Source organism: Astatotilapia calliptera, chromosome 9 (assembly GCF_964374335.1).
Source record: "Astatotilapia calliptera chromosome 9, fAstCal68.1, whole genome shotgun sequence".
In the NCBI taxonomy this organism is placed as follows: domain Eukaryota; kingdom Metazoa; phylum Chordata; class Actinopteri; order Cichliformes; family Cichlidae; genus Astatotilapia; species Astatotilapia calliptera.
Window position 1 is genome coordinate 26,327,628 of NC_137430.1, and position 26,297 is coordinate 26,353,924.

Consider the following 26,297-nt stretch of genomic DNA (forward strand, 5'->3'; position numbering starts at 1 on the left):
CTAAATCCTAATGTCACCTTGGACACCTAAATTGTTTGTGTAAGCTTTCATTTATCCAGGCTATGGTAGTCTTCAGAGATTGAATAAAGAAGGCAGCTGAACTTCTTTTGGTTTGTGAAGGCATTTTATAGTGTTCTTCAGTTCCCAGGTTTGTAACCCCTAGTGTGGTTTGTCACCTTTGGAGGTGATCCTGAGGGCTGTTGGCCCACTATTGATCGTGTGGTCATCACATGAGCCAAGGTGTGAGAAAATGTATCTCCATCATGACACGTACTGAGGTCTCCTATTGTGGCAAGATGTCAGTAAGGGATCCGAAGACTGTATTGTAGGTGACTGATAGCTGGTGTTACCATCTCTATTCAATCATGGCCATTCACAGTGGACATAAACGCCGTCTTTGACTCCTCTTTCAACCCATCTCTCTTCTCGGTCCAATTTGGGAATATTGGAAGTGCAGATGCATAGCCAAGTCTTTTCTCTGTTGAGGTGGTTCTTCTATGGTCTTGGCCTTGCTATAAAGTTACAAAGCTATTTTCAGCTGCACCCTTACCGACTAGGGGTCACCACAGTAGGTAGCTTGTTGCAGACTTTATGCCAGAAGGTTTACCAAAAGGTATTTGTGGTTTCTTCTTCGACTGAACCAGGGATCTTTCACTTGTTAGAATTGTGTCCCTTGTTTTGTTCATTTGCTTCTTTGTCTTTTGTTTTTGTTTTTTGTCAGAGCTAGGATGTGGACACTGAGTCACTGGGGTTTTTCCTGCCTAACCCTAATCATAGATGAACCGGCGTTAGTTTTCTATAACCATGAAACCTTCACTTTTACCAGACTGTAGTTACTATTTGTGGATATCTTATTGTTTAATGTAACTGATTATGTGGAATCTTTTTTTTTTTACTTTCTGATAACACAACAGTTTTTTGTGCACTGTGCATGTTGCCAGCACTTTGATCCTGCCAGTCATGCACTGTCTCTCTCTACACTGGAGTCAGAAAGCAGCAATCAACACTCCAGCAGATTTTCTCTCACCAGCAGAGTTTCCATACAGCTCGCTAGCTTTGGCAGCTGTCTGGTTCGTGGCATTCAACTGCCTTTTTTTGTCAAGCTTTACAGTATAGTAGTAGCACTTAGCCATCCCTGGCCAGCCATTTTCTCTGATAGTCTTAACATCAGGCAGCTGCTGTCTGCTTCTGCACAGCCAACATTGTTGTTACAGATGTCCTTGGCCGACACACCTGTATGTGATGTACTCTGGCTTGGCCCGCTATGTTTAGCACAGAAATAAACAACATGGTGAATTCAATCTTGCATGTGTGCTGCAGCCAGCTTTTTTTTTTTTTTTTTTTGGGGGGGGGGGTTTCACGTGTCATGTTTGATACATACTCCCTGATTAAATGTGAACCTATCAACAAGCCATAAAGCACCAATTTATACGCGCTTGGTGCCAGGAGTTATAAATTGTAAGTTATGAAGGTTATCCTTTAAGCATGCATTTGACAGAACTCCATGGAGCTGTTATGAAGGAAATCAGAAAAAATGCAGACACAGTAATGAAGCAGCACAGCCTGCAACCTATCTCTGCGTTCTCCCTCTGTCAGCAGTCCAGCTGCTGGCGAGGGAGCCCAAAGCCCCCATTAGGTTGTTTTGACAGCCTTATCCACAGTAATTAATACCAGGCACTTTTAAATGAGATTTACGTGAGACATGCTGTTTGCACTTCCCAGTTGAGGGAACCTGCTCTTGGTGAACTGCTGCTTTAGAACTCACAGCTTCCCGGTGGATCATCAGTATACAGTATTTAATTCAGTATAGTAAACACTCTGAGTCAAGATTCAGAGGATTTCAGGCTGATATTGATTTATTAAGATCATGAGCTGGAGAACTAAAGCTGCCTCCATCTTGAAAGCTGACAATACACATAACTGAAATGGTTTATATATTGTATGTAACTGACAAATGGTGTTCAGAGTAATCCATGAGCTACGTTATTCAGTTTCTTTTTCTCTTGGTCATCTGCTTCTTCTTTTTTTTTCGGCTGCTGGGTCTGCCACATCTCACCCTGGCTCTAGTATTCTTCCTGTCACACCAGCCCTCTTCATCTCCTTCTCTTCATTCACGTTTTAATCTCTTGCGTGATATTTGCTGATTCCAGTAAAAGAAATCAATACGAAACAAATGGCTTTGCTCCATTTCAAGAAGACATTGTAATGTTGTTTAAACTGCCAGTGAAAGAATGGTGTATGTGCTCTTCTCTTTAAGCTTTTTCATGTTCCTGTTTTCTCATCACATGACATTGAAGCTTCTGTGCAGAGAAGAAGTCAATAGTCTGAGTGGTAATTAAGTGGCTATTGAGTTTAAATACAGAGCTACACGCACCATGTGTTGCAAATTGTGCTACCTTTATGGTTTTAATAGAGGCATTAGAGCGATCTAAAGCTTTTGTTTTTTTCTTTTGGGCTTCCTGAAACTTTCTGAAAACTGTTTGTCTTTTATTTTTGAATACCTTTTTAAGCAAGTGACTAACAGGTAATTATCACACAAGGATCCACAATTATCTCCACTGTCCAAAGCCACTGCAATGGAAATACAGTCTGTAGAGGCTGAAATCAGAATGTATTTGAATAAACATTAAATAAAACCATTGCATTCTGTCAACATGGGTACATACATTCATGTAAAAGGTACTGGGCGATCTGTGCTAGCGTTCTGAAATTTTTTTAACAGACTTGCCAGCACAATGAGTCAATTGTGGAGTCCAAAAAACGAACAAACAAAAAAAAAACCCTAAATATTATTATTATGATTATCATATATCAATATTAAACAGGGAACCTCTATCTTAGAACTAATTCTCACAGCAATTATGGCAAGCAGGTTTCCTTTCTCTCAGAATAACCCAAATTAGTTATTAAAATGTAATGAGTTAATTAAGGTATTCATATTTTATAATTTAACGCTTGGGTCGCATGTAGATTTCTATGCATGTTATACCAAGTATACTGTACAAAAAGCTTTTCCTTCCAGTCCAATAACGTGAATGCATATAAGTTTAAAAGCTTATGAAAATTTTATATTTTTACCTCCCATTTCTTTCCTATCCTGTTGATAAGTGCCCTTTAAATTTATTATTCCCTCAGGGTGGGAACCATGTATGTACAGACACAACAGGAGTCATGATATTGTCAGACTACGTGTATGACATTTTAGTACCATGACCTGCTCTCTCAACACACACACACGCACACGCACACACACCTCCCCCCTCCTTGTAATTCTGGTCATTACAAGTGACTGTAAGAAGCAATAGGAAGTCTGGCTTTAGGTAAGGGTTACTATAGTAAAAGGGGCAAAAATGTGCACCATATGACAAAAGCACAGGAAGTTCATCATAAATTCTCACAGGCATCATTTTGCCTCAGCCATGACCTTTAAGGATTTCAATTTTTGCGGAATTTAATGTATTTGTGACAGATAGACGTGGCAAATAAGTGCATGTCGGCGATCGTAATATGTGTCAACCGTACAGTTGATTACAGCTGACCTGGCGTCAGTTTACTCTGAAGGATTTATCTGACAGCGACGATCACCTGCATCTGGCCATTCCATTAAATCTGTACAGCTTCTGAAAGAAACAAAACAACACGGTGTCAGTTTCCCTGTTCCACAGGAAATGGGATTTTCTGTTGCCTCTCTCTCTTCTCGCGCCTCTTCCAAAGAGAAAAAAAATCAAAAAAAGAAAAAAATCAGTGATCTCACTCAAACTTAGATTTATTTTTCACCGTATGGTTTGCTGTTCGTGTGTGCGAGGAAGGACAGCTTGGTCAATACAAATATTGAGCAGTACACCGAAGAGCCCACGTTGTTTTCCTTCGTTCCCGTTAGGTTGTAAGCCCACCCACTTATTAACTGTCTCACTATGTAAGGGTCTGGCTGGGAAGCGGCGGGGAAGGAGAGCTGACAGAAGCTGTCCAAAAGTCCACATATCCAACCTTTTAGAAGCAGGCTCGGAAGGTCGACGGGAGGAAAAATGAAGGAAAAGAGTCTGATTGAGACTGCAAAAATGCAGGGCAACGTACTGGTAAGGCGGCTTTTTGACTCGTACGTAGTGTATGACGCCGATTTCGTTCCTTTCCCCCATCTGTTAGTTCCCGTTTTCCATAGCCTATGCGCTTTGACGCGCGTCGGATGTTTTGGAAATGCATATAATTAATGTCTACCTTTTTTGCGCCCGTTATAACCATGTGAGGTGATTTCTAATAGTTCACGCCCTTTTTTTAATTTCACGTATCCTTCCCTGCTTGCAAGTGCAGCCGATCTAATGGAGCCAAGAGGGACATGAATCATAGTTAAAGGAGTTTGAAAGTTTTGTCCTGCTTTTATGGGGCCATTCATAATGACTGCTGAGTTTTGGCTTTGTCTCTTTTGCCTCGTGATGCTTCTGAGGGCAGAGGTAACCTTTTGCCCAAGGAGGGTCCCATTAATATTTTATTGCATCTAAAGCTGTGAGGTGCAGGATATATGACTCTGGCTGTCCTTGTGCAGGGAGCTGAAGGCAGCTATATGATTGTATGTATGAGGAGAGTGAATACTAAGTGTCCTTTGGGGGCTCTTTCGGATATTAAAGGCCACTATCTTGCCTATTTAAGGCTTTTGAGCCTTTAAATTTTTGATTTTGAGAATATTATAGTTCATTCTGCATTATCATATTATTTCATGCCTTATGATCCTTTGCTGATGTTGCTTGAGCGCTTGCTGAAATTCTTATCCAACCAACCAAGGTAAAGAAAAAAAAATTGATTCCTCCCCATGATTTCTTCATTTATAGCTGAATAAGCCGAGCTCTGCAAACACTCAAGGCCATTTTGGAAGATGTGGGTCACAGCTGTGTGGAGTCAGGCTTTTCCAAATGGTTCCTTGGCTGAAGATCGTCTTTTTCTGCCCGTGGCCTTAAGTTGTGAGGGGATGTGCTGAGTGTGTTTATCTCTTTGATCCCTGCGTAATGAAAAGTAAACATGGGTGTTTATCATGAGGATTTTGGTCAACTTCCAAATCAGAAATGCACTTGCACTGAATGAGATGTAAAGTGAAAGTGATTTTAATTGTAGTTGCACGTCTAAAGAGAAAAGAAAAACTGCCTATCAGCATCTCTAAAGCCCACTAATTAACACTTAACTTTGGGGCAAAAACAAGAAGTTGAATTTTACTTGGGAATGAGTGCAAGACTTGGCTCATATATTACCCCCCTGACAACTAGTGGTTTTAGAGTTAGTCTTTCACTAAATGACACAATAAAGAGTCCTGTCAATGGCTGTATGCCTGTCTGATCTACAAGTGGCACTAAAATGACAAGGAGTGCTGCAGTGAGCTAGAAAAATGCAAGAAGACAACCCATAATGACAACCTTGTAAACATTTTTGTTTGGAAGAAAATCTTGTTAAAGTTCAGAATTTCACACAGTGTAAGGCAGAAGGCTGTTATTCAGTAGGTATTCCCTATGGGTTATTTTTTAAACCTAGCTTATTTAAAGGAAAGTGCATATCCCAGAAAGGCAGACTATTGTTTTCAGCTACAACTCGAGCATGCTACAGTACCCCTACATGGATCATTTATTCTTCTGAAAGTGGAAAAATATTTCAGGTTTTCCATCAGCATGACCCTTGTAAGTGAATTTAAACATCTCCTGTGATATCTGAAACCTGCAAGCAGGTCGTTATTGGACGGATTTACATTTAAGCAAATGCTTAATATTTCAATGGTTTTAAATTGACCTTAATTTAACTTTAAAAACAGAGAACACATACACACCCATATGTAAGAGAGGGCTACACTAAGTTTCTTTTTTCTTGCCTGAGTCCTAACTACTAACTAGCCTTTACTGTGAGCACCAACTCTACATTGACGATTGAAGGCCGAGAGACAGCATTGTCTTTTTTATGGGCCAGTGATAGACAACATTTGGATCACTGTTACACTGAATGCTGGGCCCTATCTAGACACTTTATGGCAGATTTCAATAACTTAATCACTGCTGCTGGCTCCACTTCACAATGGCGGAGGCATTTTCACACACAAGTGGAGAGTCCCTCACTTCACACAACAAAACACAATTAAGCCATCATTTTAAATGGGATGGATCTGCTGGCAAACTACTGCCACAGTTCCTGTATTATGCTGGTTTTGTACTTTTATTCAGCTACAAAAAACTTTTTAAATTAAAGTACAGAGCTATGGTAATAAGCTTGAGCCAAAAACTCAGACTTCAGAGTACTCTAAACATTTAGATTCCACTATTTTTTTTCTACATGAGGTGGTAGGTTTGGCACAAGTTAGTTTAAAGGGAGAAGTGATAATTTATTTTTCAGACACAGGACAAACTGAGGGTCTGCAGCAAGGCTCAGTGTAAGATAAATAATGATTACTTTAAACTGTGAATCATGAAAATAATGAGGTCAGTGTATGTACAAGTAATCCCTGTGCAGTACTTGGAAAGCTCAGGATTCAGACTGCTCCAAAACTCTTTTTTGCAGTCATTTCAGGCACACAGTTTTGTCTGGAGGACAGAGACCCCTCCCTCCTGTCATTCGAACATTTAGTCTGTTTCAGAAAGTTTTGCCTAAAGGGAACACAGGACAAACTGAGTGCTTGTGACAAGGTGCAGTGTGAGATAAATAAGGATTATTTTGATCTGTGAATCATGCAAAGCTACTCTAGCACCATAAACAGACAGGCTGGAAATAAACTGAGCATCACACTGTATCGCATCATGCATTGCTGTTTTTCTGAAGCATTTTCTGAAGTTTTTTACCCATTTCTCACAGTCCTAATGGCAACAAAGCAGATAATGTACTTTTACTTGACAGGTTTATTATCCCAAGTGATTGCTTCTTGCACAGTAAGCACATACTCATGAGACTGAGACTAACTGTAGTGCCTCAGTGGGAAGTCTTCTCAGTAACTGGGAGAAAACTGCACAGCGTGATTTCTGACCACAAAGCATAATAGTTGGATAGTTGTTGTTGGCCGTTTGGGATTCTGTGTGCAAGCGAAGCACATAGTACTTTAAATGGGTGGCGAGAACCCCCAAGGTGTTGTGCCTGCACAGGAAATTGTAGCTCATCAAGTCTGCATCCAGATGCCTAAAGGGGTAATGACAGTGAAGACGTTACCATGGGATACATCGGCTATTATCGCACCCGTTCGCTTGCAGTACAGCATGTGCGGAGCTCAGTATGCTTGATGTCAGCAAATGTATGAGCTTCTGGCCTAAATGTGACACTGTTCAGAAACAGCTCAGACACTTGTTCTCCAGCTTTCACTCTGTTTATGTCTAATTGTTCTCTGGCATGGCAAACATCCTCCTTCAAGGGCACAGACGGCTCTGTTGTTGAGCAACTAATGATTTGTTTCCCTCGGCTGAAATTGGGGGGGGGAGAAAAAGGAATAATGGACTGAGAGATTTTTCTCTAGCAGAGGAGAGGCATTCAAAAGACTAACCAGAAAGAGTCCCTGTTGTCATGGTAATACCTTAGACTGTTTTGAGTTCTCAGTTTAAGTAAACATTGGCGCTCCTCCAGTGAGTGCTTCTGTTGTCTCATTAACTTCAAAGAGCGTGGCTGCGTGATGCAAAGATTCACTTCAGTTCACCTTGACTTTACGTGTATTTTAAGGTTACTGCTGGGGGGTTTGGTTTAATATATCTAAAATATTTTCTTTTGAAAGCACCTGCTAAAGTAAATTTCCCTTATTTAGCTGCCGTACATCATCCTGAATTTAGTCAACATAACTCTGCAAGTCATATAAGGACTGAGGTTGACTCAGAACTATGATGCAAATTGTAGAATTATAGCCACATATAATGTACAGTAAGATTCTTGTTCTCTGGTGGACAAAGTTTGGGCTGAGAGACATGGTTCAAGGTGACTAAACCTAGCCCTGGCTGCAGAGGTGGCACATGTACAGACTTAATTCAGTTCAATTCAATTCAATTCAAATTACAACAGTTTCCTCAAGGTGCTTTATCTTGTTAGGTAAACACCCTATAATAATACAGCGAAAAGCTGAACAATCAGATGACCCCCTATGGTCAAGCAGTTGGGAATAGAGGAATAAACTCTCTAACAGGAAGAAACCTTCAGCTGAACCAGGCTCAGGGGGGCAGCCATCCATCTGGAAGAGATTAATAATAACTAATGATTAAATGCAGAGTGGTGTTTAAACACAGTGAGTGAAAAAGGTGAGTGAAGAAGAAACACTCCCTTTTGTCTAGCCCCCAGCAGCCTAGACTTTGACTTATTTATTCCCATAATTATGGGAGGATTCGAGGTCAACTTATCCAGCACTAACAATATGCTTTATCAAAAAGTTTTAAGCCTAATCTTAAAAGTCAAGAGGGTGTCTATCTCACAAATCCAAACTGGAAGCTAGTTCTACAGAAGAGGGGCCTGAAAGCTGAAGGCTCTGCCTCCCATTCTACTTTTAAATACTCTAGGAACCACGAGTAAGCCTGAAGTCTGAGAGCAAAGATCTCTGCTGGGATGATACGGCACTATGAGGTCTTTAAGATAAGAAATGGGAGCTGATTATTCAAGACCTTGTATGTGAGGAGAAGGACTTTAAAATTGGATTCTCAATTTAACAGGGAGCCAATGAAGAGAAGCCAGTGTGGCGGAAATATAATATCTCTCTTTATTCCTCTTAGAATAAGTAATGATGCTTTTGTTAAAAACTCCTCTGGTGAAAGTTGAAGTACTGGTGAAACCTCTGTAAAATGTTGTAAAAAGTATAAAAGTAAAAAGTAACTTTCCCATGAGCAATTTGAATTTATTTTTTGCAAAAGAAACTGAACCTCATATTATCTTAATACAATAGCAAAACAATATTAATTCAAAGGAAAACAAATATTATTTCAGCCTAAATTCTACTTCTAATAAATGTGCTCAGCTTGAACATCTGTAGAACACAAGCAGAGAAAAACAAAGGGAATTTAAAAAACAGAAAAAACCCCCAACTAGCTCTGTTGGCTGTTGCCCACAGTGTAGATGGGTTACTTTGCCTCCACACCTAAACAGAAAAATGAGGTTAAAATGGGATTTGAGAGATGTAGGAACCCTACGATCAGCTGTAGTGCTGCAGCGCGGGGAAGAGAATTGCTAAGAAATGAGTCGCATTAATTTCTGTTGTGAGCGGCGCAAGTAGATATTGTGTGCAGGCTGTGTTCAGCTCTGACCCGTGTTGCTGGCGCTCTAAGATTCACTGCTCTTAGTGGATTTACCCGGATGAATTCAACATGATCTACGCAGATGTTACATGAGCTATCGCGGCTGATTTCCTAAATGCTACAAGGTATAAAGCTGGTATAACGGTGGAAGTCAGTGAGTGAATCTAATCAGCATCATCAGCTTAGATTAAAATTAGAGTCTGCTCCTGATGAAACCTAACACTGACTATAGCTTCTCTACACCAAACATAGTGCAGTGTTGCAAACTAACCACTTTAACACTACTGAATAGATCTGAATAATGAATTCCTTATATTTCCAGTTTATCAAATGTCACTGAGCAGTCCTTATCTTTAATCGTAATCTCTCTTCTTCCTCCCCTGTCCTCTCTTTCCTACATCTTTCCCATTTTCTGGGTGAAGTTATTTCTCATTCTTTTCTCCCCCTGGAAGACACAGCAGCTGTATCTTTCAGCTAGCTGACACATGTTTGGTGATCACAACTGCATACAAACAATTGTGATATTTGAGCTGATACAAAGTTGCATTTAAATTGAACTGCAACTTAAAAAACATGAAACCCCCCGTGTGCGTTTCTCTTCTAGTAAGATGCTGAAGTACCATGTTGTTAGCTCGGTGATGGATACACCAATAGGATTGTCTTTTATGTGTTACTGTTTCCTACATTTAGGGTCAAATTGGGTCCATGTCCGGAAGGCGTGCAGTGATGCAATGATGTGAAATTAATTCCCCCAAATATCTACAAGCTAAACTAACGGGCCCGTTATAAAAATGTAGAGTAAAATGAGGAAAATATAATAATAATTATAATAATATTTGTGTGGAAATGTAAGAAGTAAAAGTTAAAAGTTGTTATATAATTAAATAGTAAAATACAGACCTGAAAATTTTATTTAAAGGTATTTAAGTAATGTTCTTTGTTACTTCCCCCCTCTGCCTAGCTGTCTATTTGTCCAAGTAGCTAATTATTTCATTGTTTTTGTTTTTTTGTTTTTTGTTTTTCATTTATAGGGATATTGCAACTATAGATTATTGCACATGTAAACAGCTTTGGACTATAGTGGCATACACAAATATTTTTTTGGGAACTTTTGTTTTGTTTTTTTGTTTTTTTTAAATAACAGTCCAGCTCATACATGTCTCAGGTCTGTGATACTTTGCATTTACGCCTCCAAAATTCTGTTTGACTGTGTTGAGCTTCTTCATGTACTTCAAAAAATACCAGCTAATAAATGAAACTGCTGGATTGATCAGTGAGGATTCACGGATTGGTAGCGCCATGAAAACAAGGAAATCTCAATACCCATTGCATATTTTCCACTGAGCTACTACACAATTACATTTTTCAGCTCTCTGGGTTGTACCGGAAAACCTGGATTCTTTCAGCTGCCCGCTTATTCATGAGGGGTCACCACAGCAGATGGAACTGCATGTTTGATTTGGCAGAGTTTTACACCAGATGCCCTTCCTGATGCAGCCCTTGCAGGGTTTGTGCCTCCTCCTGGTCTCAAACAAGGAATCGTTCTTATGTTTTGGCAAATGCATGAACTACTACACTTTGGAGGCACCTGGGTTTAACTGAAAACTAACAGCCTGTAATGTCTGCACTAGAGTTGCAGTCTGGACTTCAGGAAGTTTTGTTGCAACTTTTATGTACCTGATTTTTAAATAAATAGACATGCAATACCTTCCAATGTGTCATGATTAGGTGGAAGATTTTGATATATAAAGTTGTTTTGTTTTTTTTGAAAAATCAATATTTAAATCGATACAAAACTCCAAACCTATGTAGAAATGCAAGATACATTCCTTTAGTTAATTGATTTTTTTCTTTTCTTTCTTTTTTATTTTCAACTTTGTTGAACTGTAAATGCATATTTTTTCGAATTCAATATCACTTTATTATCATATTGACACAATTCAGCAATGTATTACTGAATTATTGTCAAGAAACCCTTTAAAAACTTCCAAATCAATATCTATAAAAGCTCCAGCAAAGCCTGACTCTTGGAGAACATCTGACATTTAAAGATAAGCTTATTCCATCAGACAATGGCAATAAGCTCAATGTACAAACTGTGCCCGTTATTGAAGATCAGCCTAATTTGCTTCCCGTTATGTTTTCCCAGAGCACAGACTGAAAGCAGCTGTTTACTTGTACCTCAAACTGCCTGTTTGGCGTATTCCAGCTGCTCGTGCGCCTTCAGGCTGATGGGTGCATTTTGATTGAGGGGCCAGTGCGCATGATTTGCTGCTCCACTACACAGTTAATGCCTTTTCAATCCGAACTTTATTGCCGGAGGATAACTTGTAGGTGTTATGTCAATAGCTCACTTCACTTGCTTTCATGCCCGGTTGTTTCAAACCACATGAAGAAGAATTGAAATCACAGCGTTGTTTGACCACCTCCGCATGTATGCTGCTTTATTGATTGCTGTGCAATGCCTGCTGCACCCTGCACCGTGATTTTCCAGACATCTGGTATCTGTGCACCTGTTACCCAGTGTCATGTAGTGAGTGAGTCAGCATTTCTATCCCAACTCCGAGGCTTTTAAAAATATCAAGCAGGATTTGGGGAGAAAAAAGGTGTTAGATATTATAGTATGGTGAGGCTGTCTTTAACTGTAATTAATGACTGATTTAATTATCAAATAATTATTATGATTGTTACGATTAATTAACCGTTGTGTAATCTGTAAATTGTCCATCACCAGCTTGTAAATCCCACCAGTGATGAGTGTAAATTACTCATTGTGCCTAATCTACAGTGGGAAGGCCGATTTATAATGTCATAAAACATCTAATCATAAATACATTCAACAACGTAAAAGCAAAATCCCATCATAAATTGCTGTCAGAAAGCAAACTTGCAAAATGAAAGTCATTTTATGCTATATGTGCATGCTTGTGGACATATTTATGTACTTGATTGGGGTCAGAAACGCAACAGTCTGGGAGTGAGGGACTTGATTTATAGTGACCTTTACGCAGGCCGCAGTTTGTCAGCGGTGGCGGTGCACAACAGCAGCATTTCATTAAGCATACTGGAATCCGTCATGCTGAGTGTTTTCCCCCTCGGCTACATTTGTTTGTCAAGCAATCAAGCGAAGCTGGCAGATGGCTGGAGTTATCATCTTTTCCAGCATAGCAGATGAAATCCTATGACAAGGGTAGTTAGTTTTATTTTGTCTCTTGTGAAGTCTTCTTGCCTTCAGTGTTTTTGTTTTCTCTTATTTAGTGGTGTCTTCATCGTTTCGAGCTGCTCTTTGGAGAGAAAAGTTAAATAAGCTGAAAAATAATGGTAATTTGACTTTGATGGAAGTCAAAATTACCAATACCAGTGATCAGCCCTAAAAATTCTATCTTGAAAAATTCACTTTCGTGCCTATAATAATGGATTGCATTTATATAGCGCTTTTCAAGGCACCCAAAGCACTTTACAATTCCACTATTCATTCACACACTGGTGGAGGCAGCTACAGTTGTAGCCACAGCTGCCCTGGGGCAGACTGACAGAAGCGAGGTTGCCATATTGCGCCATTGGCCCCTCTGGCCAACACCAGTAGGTGGTAGGTGAAGTGTCTTGCCCAAGGACACAACAACCGAGACTGTCTGAGCCGGGGCTTGAACCGGCAACCTTCTGGTTGCAAGACGAACTGCCAACTCTTGAGCCACGATCGCCCCTAACCAGTTTTGCAACAAAAAACAGCCATCTTTCTTGTGACCAATTCTGCTCAGCAAACAGTGGCTTTGCTACTGCAGTGTTCCGTAACAGTATTCAACGAAAATGTATTTGGTTTGAAACTGTTTAGTTGTCAGACGAAAATTACTAGTGAAGACTTCATTTTACCACTGTCTACCATGCCGCCAACGTAGATGCATCTGCCTATTCTACAGCGTTTTATCTGCATTGGCATTTATTTGAGTCAGTTAGGCTTAAGTACTAGGCCTCGGGCCTAGAGAGTAGTAAGTGATGGACTGGCAACCATCAGTTGCTAGGAAAAATGTGTATTCCTCAACCAGTTGGTAAGTTGGTAAGGTGATATTGGTTACAAAGAGGTATATGGTGCTGCAATGAAACCTTGCATGCTTTGATCACTAGCAAATTCCCCTATTCACCCCTAGTTGGGATGATATTTGGAACATGCCAACATGTCTGAACACACTCACAATCTACTTGCTAAGCTGTAGTGAAAGTATAAAAGTTGTGATGTAAACTGGGAATAGAGCATATGCCTTTAAAATAAAAGTTGTGAGTGTTTGCAGACAAGTTGCCAACCACTACAACCTGCTGCTGACCAAAGCAATCACAAGGAGTTTCTTGGTGCTTGACCTTCTTGGCAGCTGTTTTCACCACGCTCTTCCAGTGATCATCCACCACGTGGTCATATTCTTCCCTAGCGACCTGTGGTTGCCTCTGGGCCTGTGTGACTGAGGCCCTACAGAAAACATAAAACTCACAGATTATTTAACTTATTAGTCTGTTATTTTTTTTTTGACTTGTTTCAAAACTCAAAGTGTAAATATATTTGTTTTTGCCAGATCAGCTACCTCTTGCCATTATATTCATTGTCAAGCTAACTAGATTTCAGCTGTGTTAGATTCACGATAGAGCTTGAGCTTCTCACACACTGAGTCTACACAGGAATTTTAGCATGACCAGCATGTTAGCAGAGCTGTAGGAGCTTCAGTCCTCCATCTGTGTCTACACAGGAGGCATTCTGGCAGAGCAGTATTTGAAGGCCATTCAGGTTCTGCTAACTCTCTGAGCTCAACTCAGAATCACTGCAGGCTGCTAAGTGTTACTACAGGACATTTCATGGTGGGATCGCACTGGCCACAATGCCCCTCAACTTAAAGCTATGTGAAGCTACAAGCAGTTAGCTAAGCTCACTCTAAAGACTTGTACTATAAATCTTGCTCCTAGCACCTCTAAGATGTGATATCTCACATAAGAGTGGGTGAGTTTCCCATTTGACACTGTGTCTACACAGGAGCTGTTGCATGAGCAGTATGTTAGTAGAGCTGCAGGAGCTCCTGTCCTCCATCTGTGTCTACACAGGTGATGTTCAGATATAAAGTGACGCTGTGTGTTGGTCATTCATGTTTTGGCAGTCCTCGGAGCTTGACACACAATTACTGTAGCTACTTATGCAACTAGGAGTTGACACTCAAAGCTATATTTAAAATGGGCTTGATTTGATTCTAACAAGACAACTGTGACACTGCAATATTGACAAAATAGCACTTACAGTACTTAAACATTCCTTTTATTGCGTTTACTGGTTCTATTGCTGTTTTCAGGATCACATTTTGCCATGATGACACACACTCACAAGGTGAAAACAATACCATCTACGCTTTAGATCGCATTCATGAGCTTATAGTGCAAGCCGCTATGTGGCCAGTAGACAGCAGCGCTGATTAAAATAGAATTGAGATGGAGGACTGAAAAATACAACTGAAACACTTTCTATGTAAGCTGTAACACAGTTAATTTCTCAAAATGTTGAACTCAACCTTTTAAGCTGTGGATTTGGGGAAAAAAAGTATCATAGTCTGTTTGCTCAATTGAGTTCACAAAGGTGGATCAATAGCTTCTTGTGATATCTTTAGTCCATTTTCCAAGCTGTTGTGTTTCCTAATGTAGCTTGTGTGAACTCTTCTTTAGGAAACTGAACACAGAAATCTTTTCAATGCAGCTTCTGATTATTTTCTCAGATATTAGGTTTTAAAGAGTTACAAAATGACCGTGATGTTCTGAAGTCTGAGGCATTGCCTTTAAATTTTGTTTTTTTGTCTGATGAGCTGTCCAAAACCCCCAAACTATTACAGGGAGTGCAGAATTATTAGGCAAATGAGTATTTTGTCCACATCATCCTCTTCATGCATGTTGTCCTACTCCAAGCTGTATAGGCTCGAAAGCCTACTACCAATTAAGCATAATTATTAGGCAACTTCCTTTCCTTTGGCAAGATGGGTCAAAAGAAGGACTTGACAGGCTCAGAAAAGTCAAAAATAGTGAGATATCTTGCAGAGGGATGCAGCAGTCTCAAAATTGCAAAGCTTCTGAAGCGTGATCATCGAACAATCAAGCGTTTCATTCAAAATAGTCAACAGGGTGGCAAGAAGCGTGTGGAAAAACCAAGGTGTAAAATAACTGCCCATGAACTGAGAAAAGTCAAGCGTGCAGCTGCCAAGATGCCACTTGCCACCAGTTTGGCCATATTTCAGAGCTGCAACATCACTGGAGTGCCCAAAAGCACAAGGTGTGCAATACTCAGAGACATGGCCAAGGTAAGAAAGGCTGAAAGACGACCACCACTGAACAAGACACACAAGCTGAAACATCAAGACTGGGCCAAGAAATATCTCAAGACTGGTTTTTCTAAGGTTTTATGGACTGATGAAATGAGAGTGAGTCTTGATGGGCCAGATGGATGGGCCCGTGGCTGGATTGGTAAAGGGCAGAGAGCTCCAGTCCGACTCAGACGCCAGCAAGGTGGAGGTGGAGTAGTGGTTTGGGCTGGTATCATCAAAGATGAGCTTGTGGGGCCTTTTCGGGTTGAGGATGGAGTCAAGCTCAACTCCCAGTCCTACTGCCAGTTTCTGGAAGACACCTTCTTCAAGCAGTGGTACAGGAAGAAGTCTGCATCCTTCAAGAAAAACATGATTTCCATGCAGGACAATGCTCCATCACACGCGTCCAAGTACTCCACAGCGTGGCTGGCAAGAAAGCGTATAAAAGAAGAAAAACTAATGACATGGCCTTCTTGTTCACCTGATCTGAACCCCATTGAGAACCTGTGGTCCATCATCAAATGTGAGATTTACAAGGAGGGAAAACAGTACACCTCTCTGAACAGTGTCTGGGAGGCTGTGGTTGCTGCTGCACGCAATGTTGATGGTGAACAGATCAAAACACTGACAGAATCCATGGATGGCAGGCTTTTGAGTGTCCTTGCAAAGAAAGGTGGCTATATTGGTCGCTGATTTGTTTTTGTTTTGTTTTTGAATGTCAGAAATGTATATTTGTGAATGTGGAGATGTTATATTGGTTTCACTGGTAAAAATAAATAATTGAAATGGGTATATATTTGTTTTTTGTTAAGTTGCCTAATAATTATGCACAGTAATAGTCACCTGCACACACAGATATCCCCTTAAAATAGCTAAAACTAAAAACAAACTAAAAACTACTTCCAAAAACATTCAGCTTTGATATTAATGAGTTTTTTGGGTTCATTGAGAACATGGTTGTTGTTCAATAATAAAATTATTCCTCAAAAATACAACTTGCCTAATAATTCTGCACTCCCTGTAGGTGTACTAGAAGGGCACCAAGAGAGTGTATCCTAGGCCAAAGCCTTATTTTACAGCTTTCATCATCATCACCATCATTATTATCATTCATATCCTTCCATTCATTCTTTTTTGCTTATCCTTGTCATGGTCACAGGAGGGCTGGAACTTATCCCAGCTACCATAGGGTGAGAGGTAGGGTACGCCCTGGTTAGGTCACCAGCCTAAAGTAGGGTTAACACATTATAGGATGGAATAATATGCCAAAGAAAATCAATCAGCAAATCATCATCTGATAAACTGTACTATTAGCAGGGAACATTTAAATAATTAAATAAATAAATAAATTAACTCCAGCTCGCACTGGAACGGTTCGCAGCCGAGTGTGAAGCAGCGGGAATGAGGATCAGCACCTCCAAATCTGAGGCCATGGTTCTCAGCCGGAAAAGGGTGGAATGCCCACTCCGGGTTGGGGATGAGTTCCTGCCCCAAGTGGAGGAGTTCAAGTATCTCGGGGTCTTGTTCGCGAGTGATGGGAGAAGGGAGCCGGAGATCGACAGACGGATTGGGGCTGCAGCTGCAGTAATTCAGACGCTGCACCAGTCCGTCGTGGTGAAGAGGGAGCTGAGTGTAAAAGCGAAGCTCTCAATTTACCGGTCGATCTACGTCCCTACCCTCACCTATGGCCACGAGCTGTGGGTATTGACCGAAAGAACGAGATCGCGGATACAAGCGGCAGAAATGAGCTTCCTCCGAAGGGTGGCTGGCCTCTCCCTTAGAGATAGGGTGAGAAGTTCGGCCATCCGGGAGGGGCTCAGAGTAGAGCCGCTGCTGCTCCACATCGAAAGGAGCCAGCTGAGGTGGTTCGGCCATATGACAAGGATGCCCCCTGGGCGCCTCCTGGGTGAGGTGTTCCAGGCATGTCCCACCGGGAGGAGGCCCCGGGGCAGACCCAGGACACGGTGGAGAGATTATATCTCTCGGCTGGCCTGGGAACGCCTTGGTGTTCCCCCGGATAAGCTGGAGGAGGTGGCTGGGGAGAGGGAGGTCTGGGCCTCTTTGCTTAGGCTGCTGCCCCCGCGACCCAGCCTCGGATAAAGATGGATGGATGGATGGATAAATAAATTATCAGTATCAGTTATTAACAGTCGCCAGCAATTGCAATAGAAGGTATGGGTCCTGGAGGAATCTCTGTAACTAATACAGACTGCACTGAAATAGTGCTTAATTTCCACATTTGTGTTTTGTGTGAACATTTATTCACCAATAAAAGGCAGCAATACATCCCAAGTGATTCATCTTGTTTTGAATAGCAGCTAATAATAAATCCATTTTTGAATTGGCGTGTCAGTTTGTTTCGGGTGCTTAAACGCCCTGCCAATGGTAAGATGACAGGGCAAACAATGAACAGTGGTATTATTTTGGCTTGAAAAATACAGAGAATCGAAAACATTGAAGATCTATTCAACATCTTACTGCCAATAAAAATCCATATTGGTAGAAACCCATTTGAATTGTTGGCCCTTTTCTCTTATTCACACCAATGATTTAATTGGATTTCTTAAATCCGCTGCAGTGGCATCACACTGTGGGCTGTCTTGTTTTTACTGCCTCATGCATGGAAATGTCCCACATAAAATCCTTGAGATATTCACAAGCGTTTTGTGCAGTATGTGTCGTCTCTGTCTGTTGCACCCTCTCCTGGCCTTGAGCAATCAATCATCACTTAGCCAGACTGCACCATGCCGAGTGCCTCAGCGAAATAATGAGCATACAGTAGGTGAATATTTCATAGAGCCCGCCCTATCCATCCCTACATTATTTGCATCTTGAGATTGAGGACCCGTGCTAGTTAAAGTGTGATTGCAGTGATGTTCTTCTTTTATGAGGAGATGCCATAATTGGGCTCGCTCAAGTAGCCGTGCTGATTTCTTTCTTCTCTGTTTTTATGAGTAGCTATTCATCATAATGAAATCGAAATAATCCTCGTCTCTTTAGTGAACACCCATAAAGTAAGTGAGGGACACATACTCCTTTCATGAAGTACATTGAGGAGGTGAATCCAGGTCATTATCCCATACTGATTTATATAATACTTTGTCTCAAAGGAGAAGATGGTGATGTAAAGATCATAAAGATTACAGAAATATATTAATAAACTCTACTCTTCTATGTACACTTTATACAACCACTGTCCGCAGACTTGTATTGGCAGACACTCGTTTCCAGTCAGTTTTTCTAGTGGTATTAAAAGAAATAACCTCTCAATGCATTTGCACAATTCCATCTCCTTCTTTGATACCTGACAAGGCCACCACTGATGGGTAGATCTCCCAAGGTGAAAGAAATCCAAGTAGTTCTCCTAATTAGATGAGTGACACCATGTGTCAAGATTCTTTTTTTTTTTTTGTGATTGTGCAGCATTTACAGTATTGGTAATGGTAACAAGGAACTTTACTTTTTCTTAATAGAAACTCGGGAGGCTGAGCTTGTAGGTGTTTTTAGCTCATTTTTAATATCAGCATATGAACTCAAAATGGCAATGTTGATATTGCAGGAGCAATGTTAACCTCCTTAACCTCACCACCTGCACTCATGTATATATCATGTATATATCTATCTATCTACTTAACACTTTTAATTCTTATTCTCATTTTTATTTTCATGTCTATTTAAGCTTAATTTATAACAGTATTTATAACAGTATGTTTGCACTGAAGCACCGCAACAATTTCCTAATGTTGTAAACCCGCTCAACATTTGGCAATAAAACCCTTTCTGATTTCTTATGCCTCAGACACAAAGGGCTTTAAGACCAGTTGGCAACCCCCTGGCGATCTCTGATTGTGAGGGGATAAATGTGTACTCCCGACCACTTGAACTGTTTATTCAAGTGGTTGCTGGAGCTTTTTGGGTGTCACCAAGTAAAAATTGTTGCAAAGAGGCTTCTGCTCTATAAATCTTATTGTGATTTTGGTCACTAGCAGATTGCAGTTGTTAGACATACTGTAATTTGCATGGGAGTCATGCCTGTATGCTGCTGCAGCCAGCACATTTTAAAAGGTGCAACTTTTGCTTTAAAGGTGAATTGCCTCCTCTATTTTTGGTTTGCATCACACTTTTCTCAGTTTGACTACAACTCGCTAGTTATTTGTGACTGTTTGCAGACAAGTTTGCAAGGTGTGTTCCATTGACAATGACTTGTCCATTGTCCATGGACCAAAATAAACCAACAAATTAATTTACCAATACAGCATTTACAATGCAGTGAAGATGTATTTGCTTCACCAAAGTGTCCATGAGGTCACACATCATTACATAAAAACAAAAGCAAATCATCATACGAACAGTCAAACATGATGGTGGATGTGTAATGGTCTTTGGCTGCTTTGCTGCTTCAGAACCTAGACATTGCTATAATCGATTTTTCATAAAATCAATAATTTTTCATGGCACTGTATAGGCACATTCAAAGATGTTGGCAGAGATTTCAAAATAAAACACATGATTTTAAAAAGCAAAAAGGAAAAGCTTTGTCAGGTTTAAAAGTGTTGTTTTCCCCGACTTTTCCCCACAGGTTTGTTCTTTAGAGTTGCATTACAAAATAACCTTGAAAAAGAATAAAAGTAAAGAACAATGAGCGTGATGGATTACCCATCTCAGACAAGCAGGTGCTTTCAAGTTAATTTTCATAAAGTGTAGTGAAATTAATATAAACACCCCTCGAGAAAGAAAATTAATCTAAAAGTATGTGGTAAACTTCAGAAAGTGGACACCAATACTGTGTATGAAAGAGGTAAACCAACCAAATTCTGAAAAAGGGAAGGTTTTTAGTAGCTGTTTTACACTTTAAGGCTGATGTAGTGATCCCCCCCCCTTTGTTTTTAAAGAGGTAGTATTCTCATGGGATCCGGAAGAGCAGAGGTATCATTCTAAAAGCACAGTGCTGTAACTACAGGCTAATTTGGCAGTCTGCTGTATGGTGCCAGAAGCAGACCTGTATGTATATATTGCACGTCATAATGCCTGCTGTTTCTCTTACTATGATTATTCCAGCCAATGAGAAGAAGGGCTTTTATGGATATGAATACGAAGATGAGTCTTTTGGTTTGTCTCATGAAGGCCTGTTTCCTTTCTCTCACAGAGCGACTTTATCTTTGTGCTTGGCGTTAATCATGATTTCCCTCAGTAACACTCGTTAAGGCTCTGACATGATAAGCTGGTTTCCACCACTTACTCATGGCATTGAGTGTAATTGCATTTCACGGGCAGACTGGATGCACAGAATGAGTAAGTGGACGACCCGACAGCTCAATTTATCTGAAATCACTGTCTCCCTGCATCACTACAGTGTTTTCCTGCTATCTTCTATGTGTGGGTATATAATGCATGTGTTTTCTATATTTATGTCAAAGGTAAGGTTGGTAAACAAGATATAAACAGTGTATTTTTTTTAGTGTGTGAAACAAGGTAATAAACATGAAGAGGATTAAGGTTAATGGCAGAGACAGTGCAAGTAAGGCTGGCTGACAGATCGAGGGGCAGATGGAGAGGGAAAGAAAAAGTACAATGCCAAGTTTTTGACTTTCAAATTGGACCACACAGCCGAGAATGATGAGGGAGTTTGGAGACCTATTAAAAACTAAGCTCTGCAAAAATGAGAAAAAAACAAAAAAATCTGCCAAGATTTGCCACATTCCATCAAACTGGGCACAAGAGCGTCGTTCTCACTCAGACTGACTGGGATCAAGTAAAAGGCAGCAGAATTAGCCAAGATAGGAGTATTGAAGTCATATGCAAAGCAAAGTTGAAAAATCATTCTGTCATGAATTTGCACATTGGACTCTTTCAGCTGGTTGGTGTTTGGGATATTAATTTGACATTAACCTTCAAATGACATTCAATTTAGTTACTTTTACGTTTGTATTGCTGCAGCTGTGCTATGTCATTTCAGTACTGTGGTTATTCATTATTTACACTATTGATAAATCTGGCTTGTTTATGTGTTATTTGAAATGTCAGGAGTGAAACATGAAGAAAAATGCCAATGAGAACTTCAAAAAGGCCAAGTAAATCTTTAGGTGTGTTTTTGTTGTTGTTGTCATCGGATTAATATCCCCAGGCTTCTCAAATTGCAACAATATCAAGTAAAGTTGCACAACGTCCTGTTTCGGAAGCAAAACCAGAAAATGTTTGACATAATTGATCATTTCTTAATTGCTGACGAACAAAGGTAAATAGTTTACTTTTGAGCTTCAATTTGTAATGAAATTATAAAACACTCCAGCACCTCTTTTTTAAATTTGTTTGTGAGAGAATCGAATGCATCTGAAAACGTGTTAGATTCAAACACCTCTTTAAATTCACAGTAAGTTGTTCATGAGGGGCAGTTGTGTTCGTTGGTGCTTTAGAAGTCTTTTGTAGAAGCTTTATGAACAGCCTGTAGAACCATTTTCCTTCCTCCTCCATTGCCATCAGGAAAGCTGTGATTAATTTGTGCCATTTGATTCTTGGCAGTAGAAGTTGGGGAAACTGCCTGCTAGAATTCTGGGTAATGATGTACAACTTAGCTTGCCTCTCCAGCCTCAGTGTAGCAGGGAGGGCTTTGTGCACGCACGTACACGAGGAATTCAATTAGCCTTTTTTCTTCTTTCTTTTTTTTCCCGTGGTACGCTCTCAGAGTCGTGTCCATCTTGTAAGTAAGCAGCTTCTGTTACAACTGTGACATCAGACAGATGCCCGGCCTCCCTGTTCAGCACTGTTGTTGCACTCCCTGTCGTGTGGCGGAAGTGCCATAGGCGGTTTCCCGGTTAGAGTGGCTGTCTAATGAGATCATTAAAGCTAGCCAGACAGAAAATGAAAAAGCACCTGTTGTAAAGGGGAATGTTGTGTATTCCCTAAACATTAGCATAATATTACCTCACGGTGCATTGGGAGGACGCTCAAGAATGCTAGGAGAATTGCTAAATTAACTTTTGTGCAGGCATGCCTTGTGCAGCTGATATATTATTAATTATGATATGGTTGTTAGGGATTTATTTCAATTAATTGGAGGCACCCTGAATGCCTCATGGATGTAACATGCACACTCAAACTGTTTTGTTTCACAGCTCCAGAGATTTTTTTGTTTGATTTCTTCAAAGACATCATAACACGATGTCTGCGACTCAGCTATCTGATTCATTACAAGTAAAATCTCAAACCCACAACAACAGCAAAAAGGGACCTTTAATGTGTTCAAACGGCATAAGCAAGACGAACATTTTGCATCCGATAGCCGGCAGTTACCCAAGCTGGTGAAAGCTGGAGTAATGAAACAAAGCAAGGGAGAACATGGAGTCAAGATGAGGTGAAATGCCTTCTCGACGTAGGCAGGTACATTTGTTTCAAGGTGTTATTTATTATTATACTGCTGCCAGAGTGTGTAACTGTGCAGGGTTGAGATTGAGGTTATCTAAACTGTGCACATGCAAGAGGCACAGTGAATCTGTGAAAAATAGGTTTGCATAGTTTGATGTACTGTGATTCGGGAAGATTTACAGTTGGCAGGAAAAGAAAAACATAATAAGATTTAACTAATTAAATTTGGTAATGAGGCTCAGCAATCAATACCTGTATGCAGGTGTCAAAAGCAGTTAAGTTATTACAGTTCTGCTTAAAGTCTGCAGTATGTGTGAGGTAGAGTACAGTGCTGTAGTGCCTCACACTGTATGGAAAGCTCAGTGAAGCTGACTTAATTGATTACAGTAGTATCCTGGGCTCATTTGCCAGACCCTACTGATTGGGCAGATGCTCACTGGCAGGTATCCACACCAGCAGTACAGAATGGGCCTTGCGGCACATGGTGTGTCTGTATGAGTTTGTGTAAAGATGCACCAAAGGTCTATTAAAGCGGGTGTTATAGAACAAGAATGAAGATTTACAGTGGCTAGGTTAAAGCTGGGCACACCACCAAAATGTCTGTGCTAATGTCCAGGATCTCTCATCAAACCATTTGGCTTGGGCAATATGTGCTTTACTTATGAAGAGTGGGTTATTATTTGTTTCTTGACTCACCCCATTTTGCTTTGCAGTCAAATGTATTACTTGGCCGTATTTAGAAGTTATCATCCAAAGTGAAGTCCATCCATCCATTTTCTTTACCGCGTATTCAACTTAGGGTCAAGGTGGGGGTGTATTATGTATCTGTCAGCTCATCCCAGCTGACACGGGCAAAGAAGGAAGTAGAGGGATGGTACTCCATGAACACATTGGCAGTCCATCACTATTAAGTTTTTTGTTTTTTTAGCTTTAGAAGAAAAAAAACATTATCTGTATCAAACTGTAAAAATATACTGCAAATGGCATGACATCTCAATGGGCAGTAGGTGGAACTGCATCTTTTAACGTGTCATTTTTCAGCCATAGTCGTTGCTAGAAAGGTAAATTAGAGAAGTTTAACTGGCGATTGCTGCTAAAATACTAGCATTTGCTCACTTTTGGTTTTAAGCGTGATATTCATCCATCCATTACAATCCTGGTTTTGACATCCATAACAGCTCCTCTTGGAAAACTAGCACACATTGGGATGTTAGAGTACAATTGCTGAAAGTAGCTGCTTTTGTGTCCTTAAATGACACTGGGAAAGTGGTACAGCTTAGTTTACATGGAGTGTTATGAGCTAGAAAACCAAAATCTTTAAAGCTAAAAACAAATGCTCTTTGTAACAAGTTGCACATTTCACTTGATGCTTCACTATTACGAAGCTGTATAGAAGTCGCCCGTGCTACTATGATTGTAGAGTGATTTTAATCACTTTTGTTATAAATAACTTGCTGAAATGCCTCAGACTAAAAGGTGTCTGTGGTTTTTCTTTGCATCTCCGTCTGTCTTGTCTGGGCAATTGTAAACCAAAGCTGGCCTCAGCAGCCATTTTGTCATCACGTATTGATTGTAAGGGAAATACCTAGAGTCTGACATGGCCAATTTGTCATGAACAGTAGAGGCGCACACCCAATGCCACTATACAGGCCTAATTCATCACACTGTATTGACTTGCCTCAGCTTCTTCCTGGCCATCAATTATAATCTTTGGTAAAGGCATCAGCGCAGTGCTTAGAAGAATCCTTAGAAGCTATAGGAGTCGTTTGGGCTTGTAGTTATAGACTGATCTGTATTTAGAGCTTCTTCTCTCTGTTCTGATTTACAGCAATTGCACCGAGAAATGCACCACATCTAAAGTGTACCATCCTCTTCTTTTCCATCCTTTTTCTTCCTCTCTTAACCCCAAAACACACCCTCTGTTATTCCGTGTTTAGCTTGTGACACTTCCCTTTCCGTGACATCTTCCTCTTGGTGTACTTCTCTTCTACAAACCCACTGGCATTTAATTTTTCCCAGAGAACAAGGAGAAAAAAAGCTCCCCTCTAGACTGATAGATTTGGGACATAATGAGAAGGCTCTGACTCGTGGGCTGTCAGGTGAGGGTGTATCTCAGCGCCCCCTGGAGCCTCGGAAAGGTCAATGTGCCTCTTAATCAAACATCAGGCAGGCCAGCCCCACTGTCAGCTGGACGTTGGTGCTCTCTCCCTGCTGAGTTTAAAGTTCACTCCCATCTGCTCCCTTAAACTTACCCCGAGCCACAAAATGGCGGCAGTTATGCTCTCATAAAGCTGTCGTGAGGTAGATTTGATAGCCGCTTATGGTGGAGCCGGGTGATGAAGAGGCTTTATGTTCTGAAAACGAGCCTATCTCAGCTACACTGGATAGTGCGTGTCGAAGTATTCATCCTCAAACAGGTTTTTCTTTTATTGACCTTCACAAGGTATGCTTTATTTCTAAGATTGTCATTGCACATTAAAGATGATTTTAATGCAACAGTGTGAAATGTGAATATGATATCTACAGCTCATCACTTTACTCTGAAACCTTGAGAGGAAATTCCTGTGATCGGTGTTTTTTCTTCATTTGGTCTTCTTCTTTTCTTCAACTCAGCACCAAACTATGTTCCTACTTTTTCAAAAAGCATTTTCAGAGTGCCGGAGATTAAAAAAATGTTACTTGTAAGAACACGATGTGCTGTCTTAAACTAAATAGCTGTAGCCTCAGAAGTGGGTTTTTTTTTTTGAGAATCAAACCTGAAAATCTTGTCTTGGAAATATCTCAACAACCTTGAATGAACATGTGGAACTCATTACTCATTTATTTTTTTTGACACATTCTTCTCTGGCAGAGTGAACCTCCTCAAAGAGATTTTTGAAAATGAGTCCACTCCAGTTTCTAGCCCTTCCCAGATAGAGTACTTAAAATGAAGACAAGTCGTTCATCTACAAAGCCTTGGCCAGGAGGAGTGATACATTACTATGAGGCCTAATCAAGTTTGGTGTGGCTCATTGGTCCTCTGTGGGCTGCAGCACATTCAAGCACCACTATTTTCCGAAGGCAAATTGGTCGTGGGGATGATGTCCCCCTAATGATTGTTTCTAATGTAAAGCTAATGTAGTGGTGATCAAAGCTTGCCTCTGGAATTTAAATAGTGTGCGTGTGTGTGTGTGTGTGTGTGTGTACGTGAGAGAGAGTGTGTGTATATGTGTGAGGTGGAAAGAAGAAGATAATTGCCTCACAAAAAGTTTACCAGAAAGTAATTAGAAGGAAAAGTTAAAAATTCACAGATGTGTAGAATATTAGCCGCGCTGATGACAATGGATATATAGCTGGAGTGAAAGACTGGTGTTTAATACTTGGGTCACTTTCATTACAAGTGAATGACTACTTCGAGCTA

General features: G+C 40.5%; 1 protein-coding gene across 2 annotated transcripts in view; it reads left to right on the forward strand.

Moving 5' to 3' along the window:
- The window catches only part of LOC113029320 (A-type potassium channel modulatory protein DPP6), a 263,030-nt gene that overhangs the window by 31,435 nt on the left and 205,298 nt on the right, over nt 1-26,297 (forward strand). The window contains exon 1 of one of the 2 annotated variants that reach the window (XM_026180142.2): nt 3,188-4,076. The exons of the other annotated variant lie outside the window; for it this stretch is intronic. Coding sequence (XP_026035927.1) covers nt 4,026-4,076 — 51 coding nt within the window. The 5' untranslated portion in view covers nt 3,188-4,025. Of the gene's footprint in view, nt 1-3,187; nt 4,077-26,297 lie in introns of those variants that run through there. 2 annotated transcript variants of the gene reach the window in all.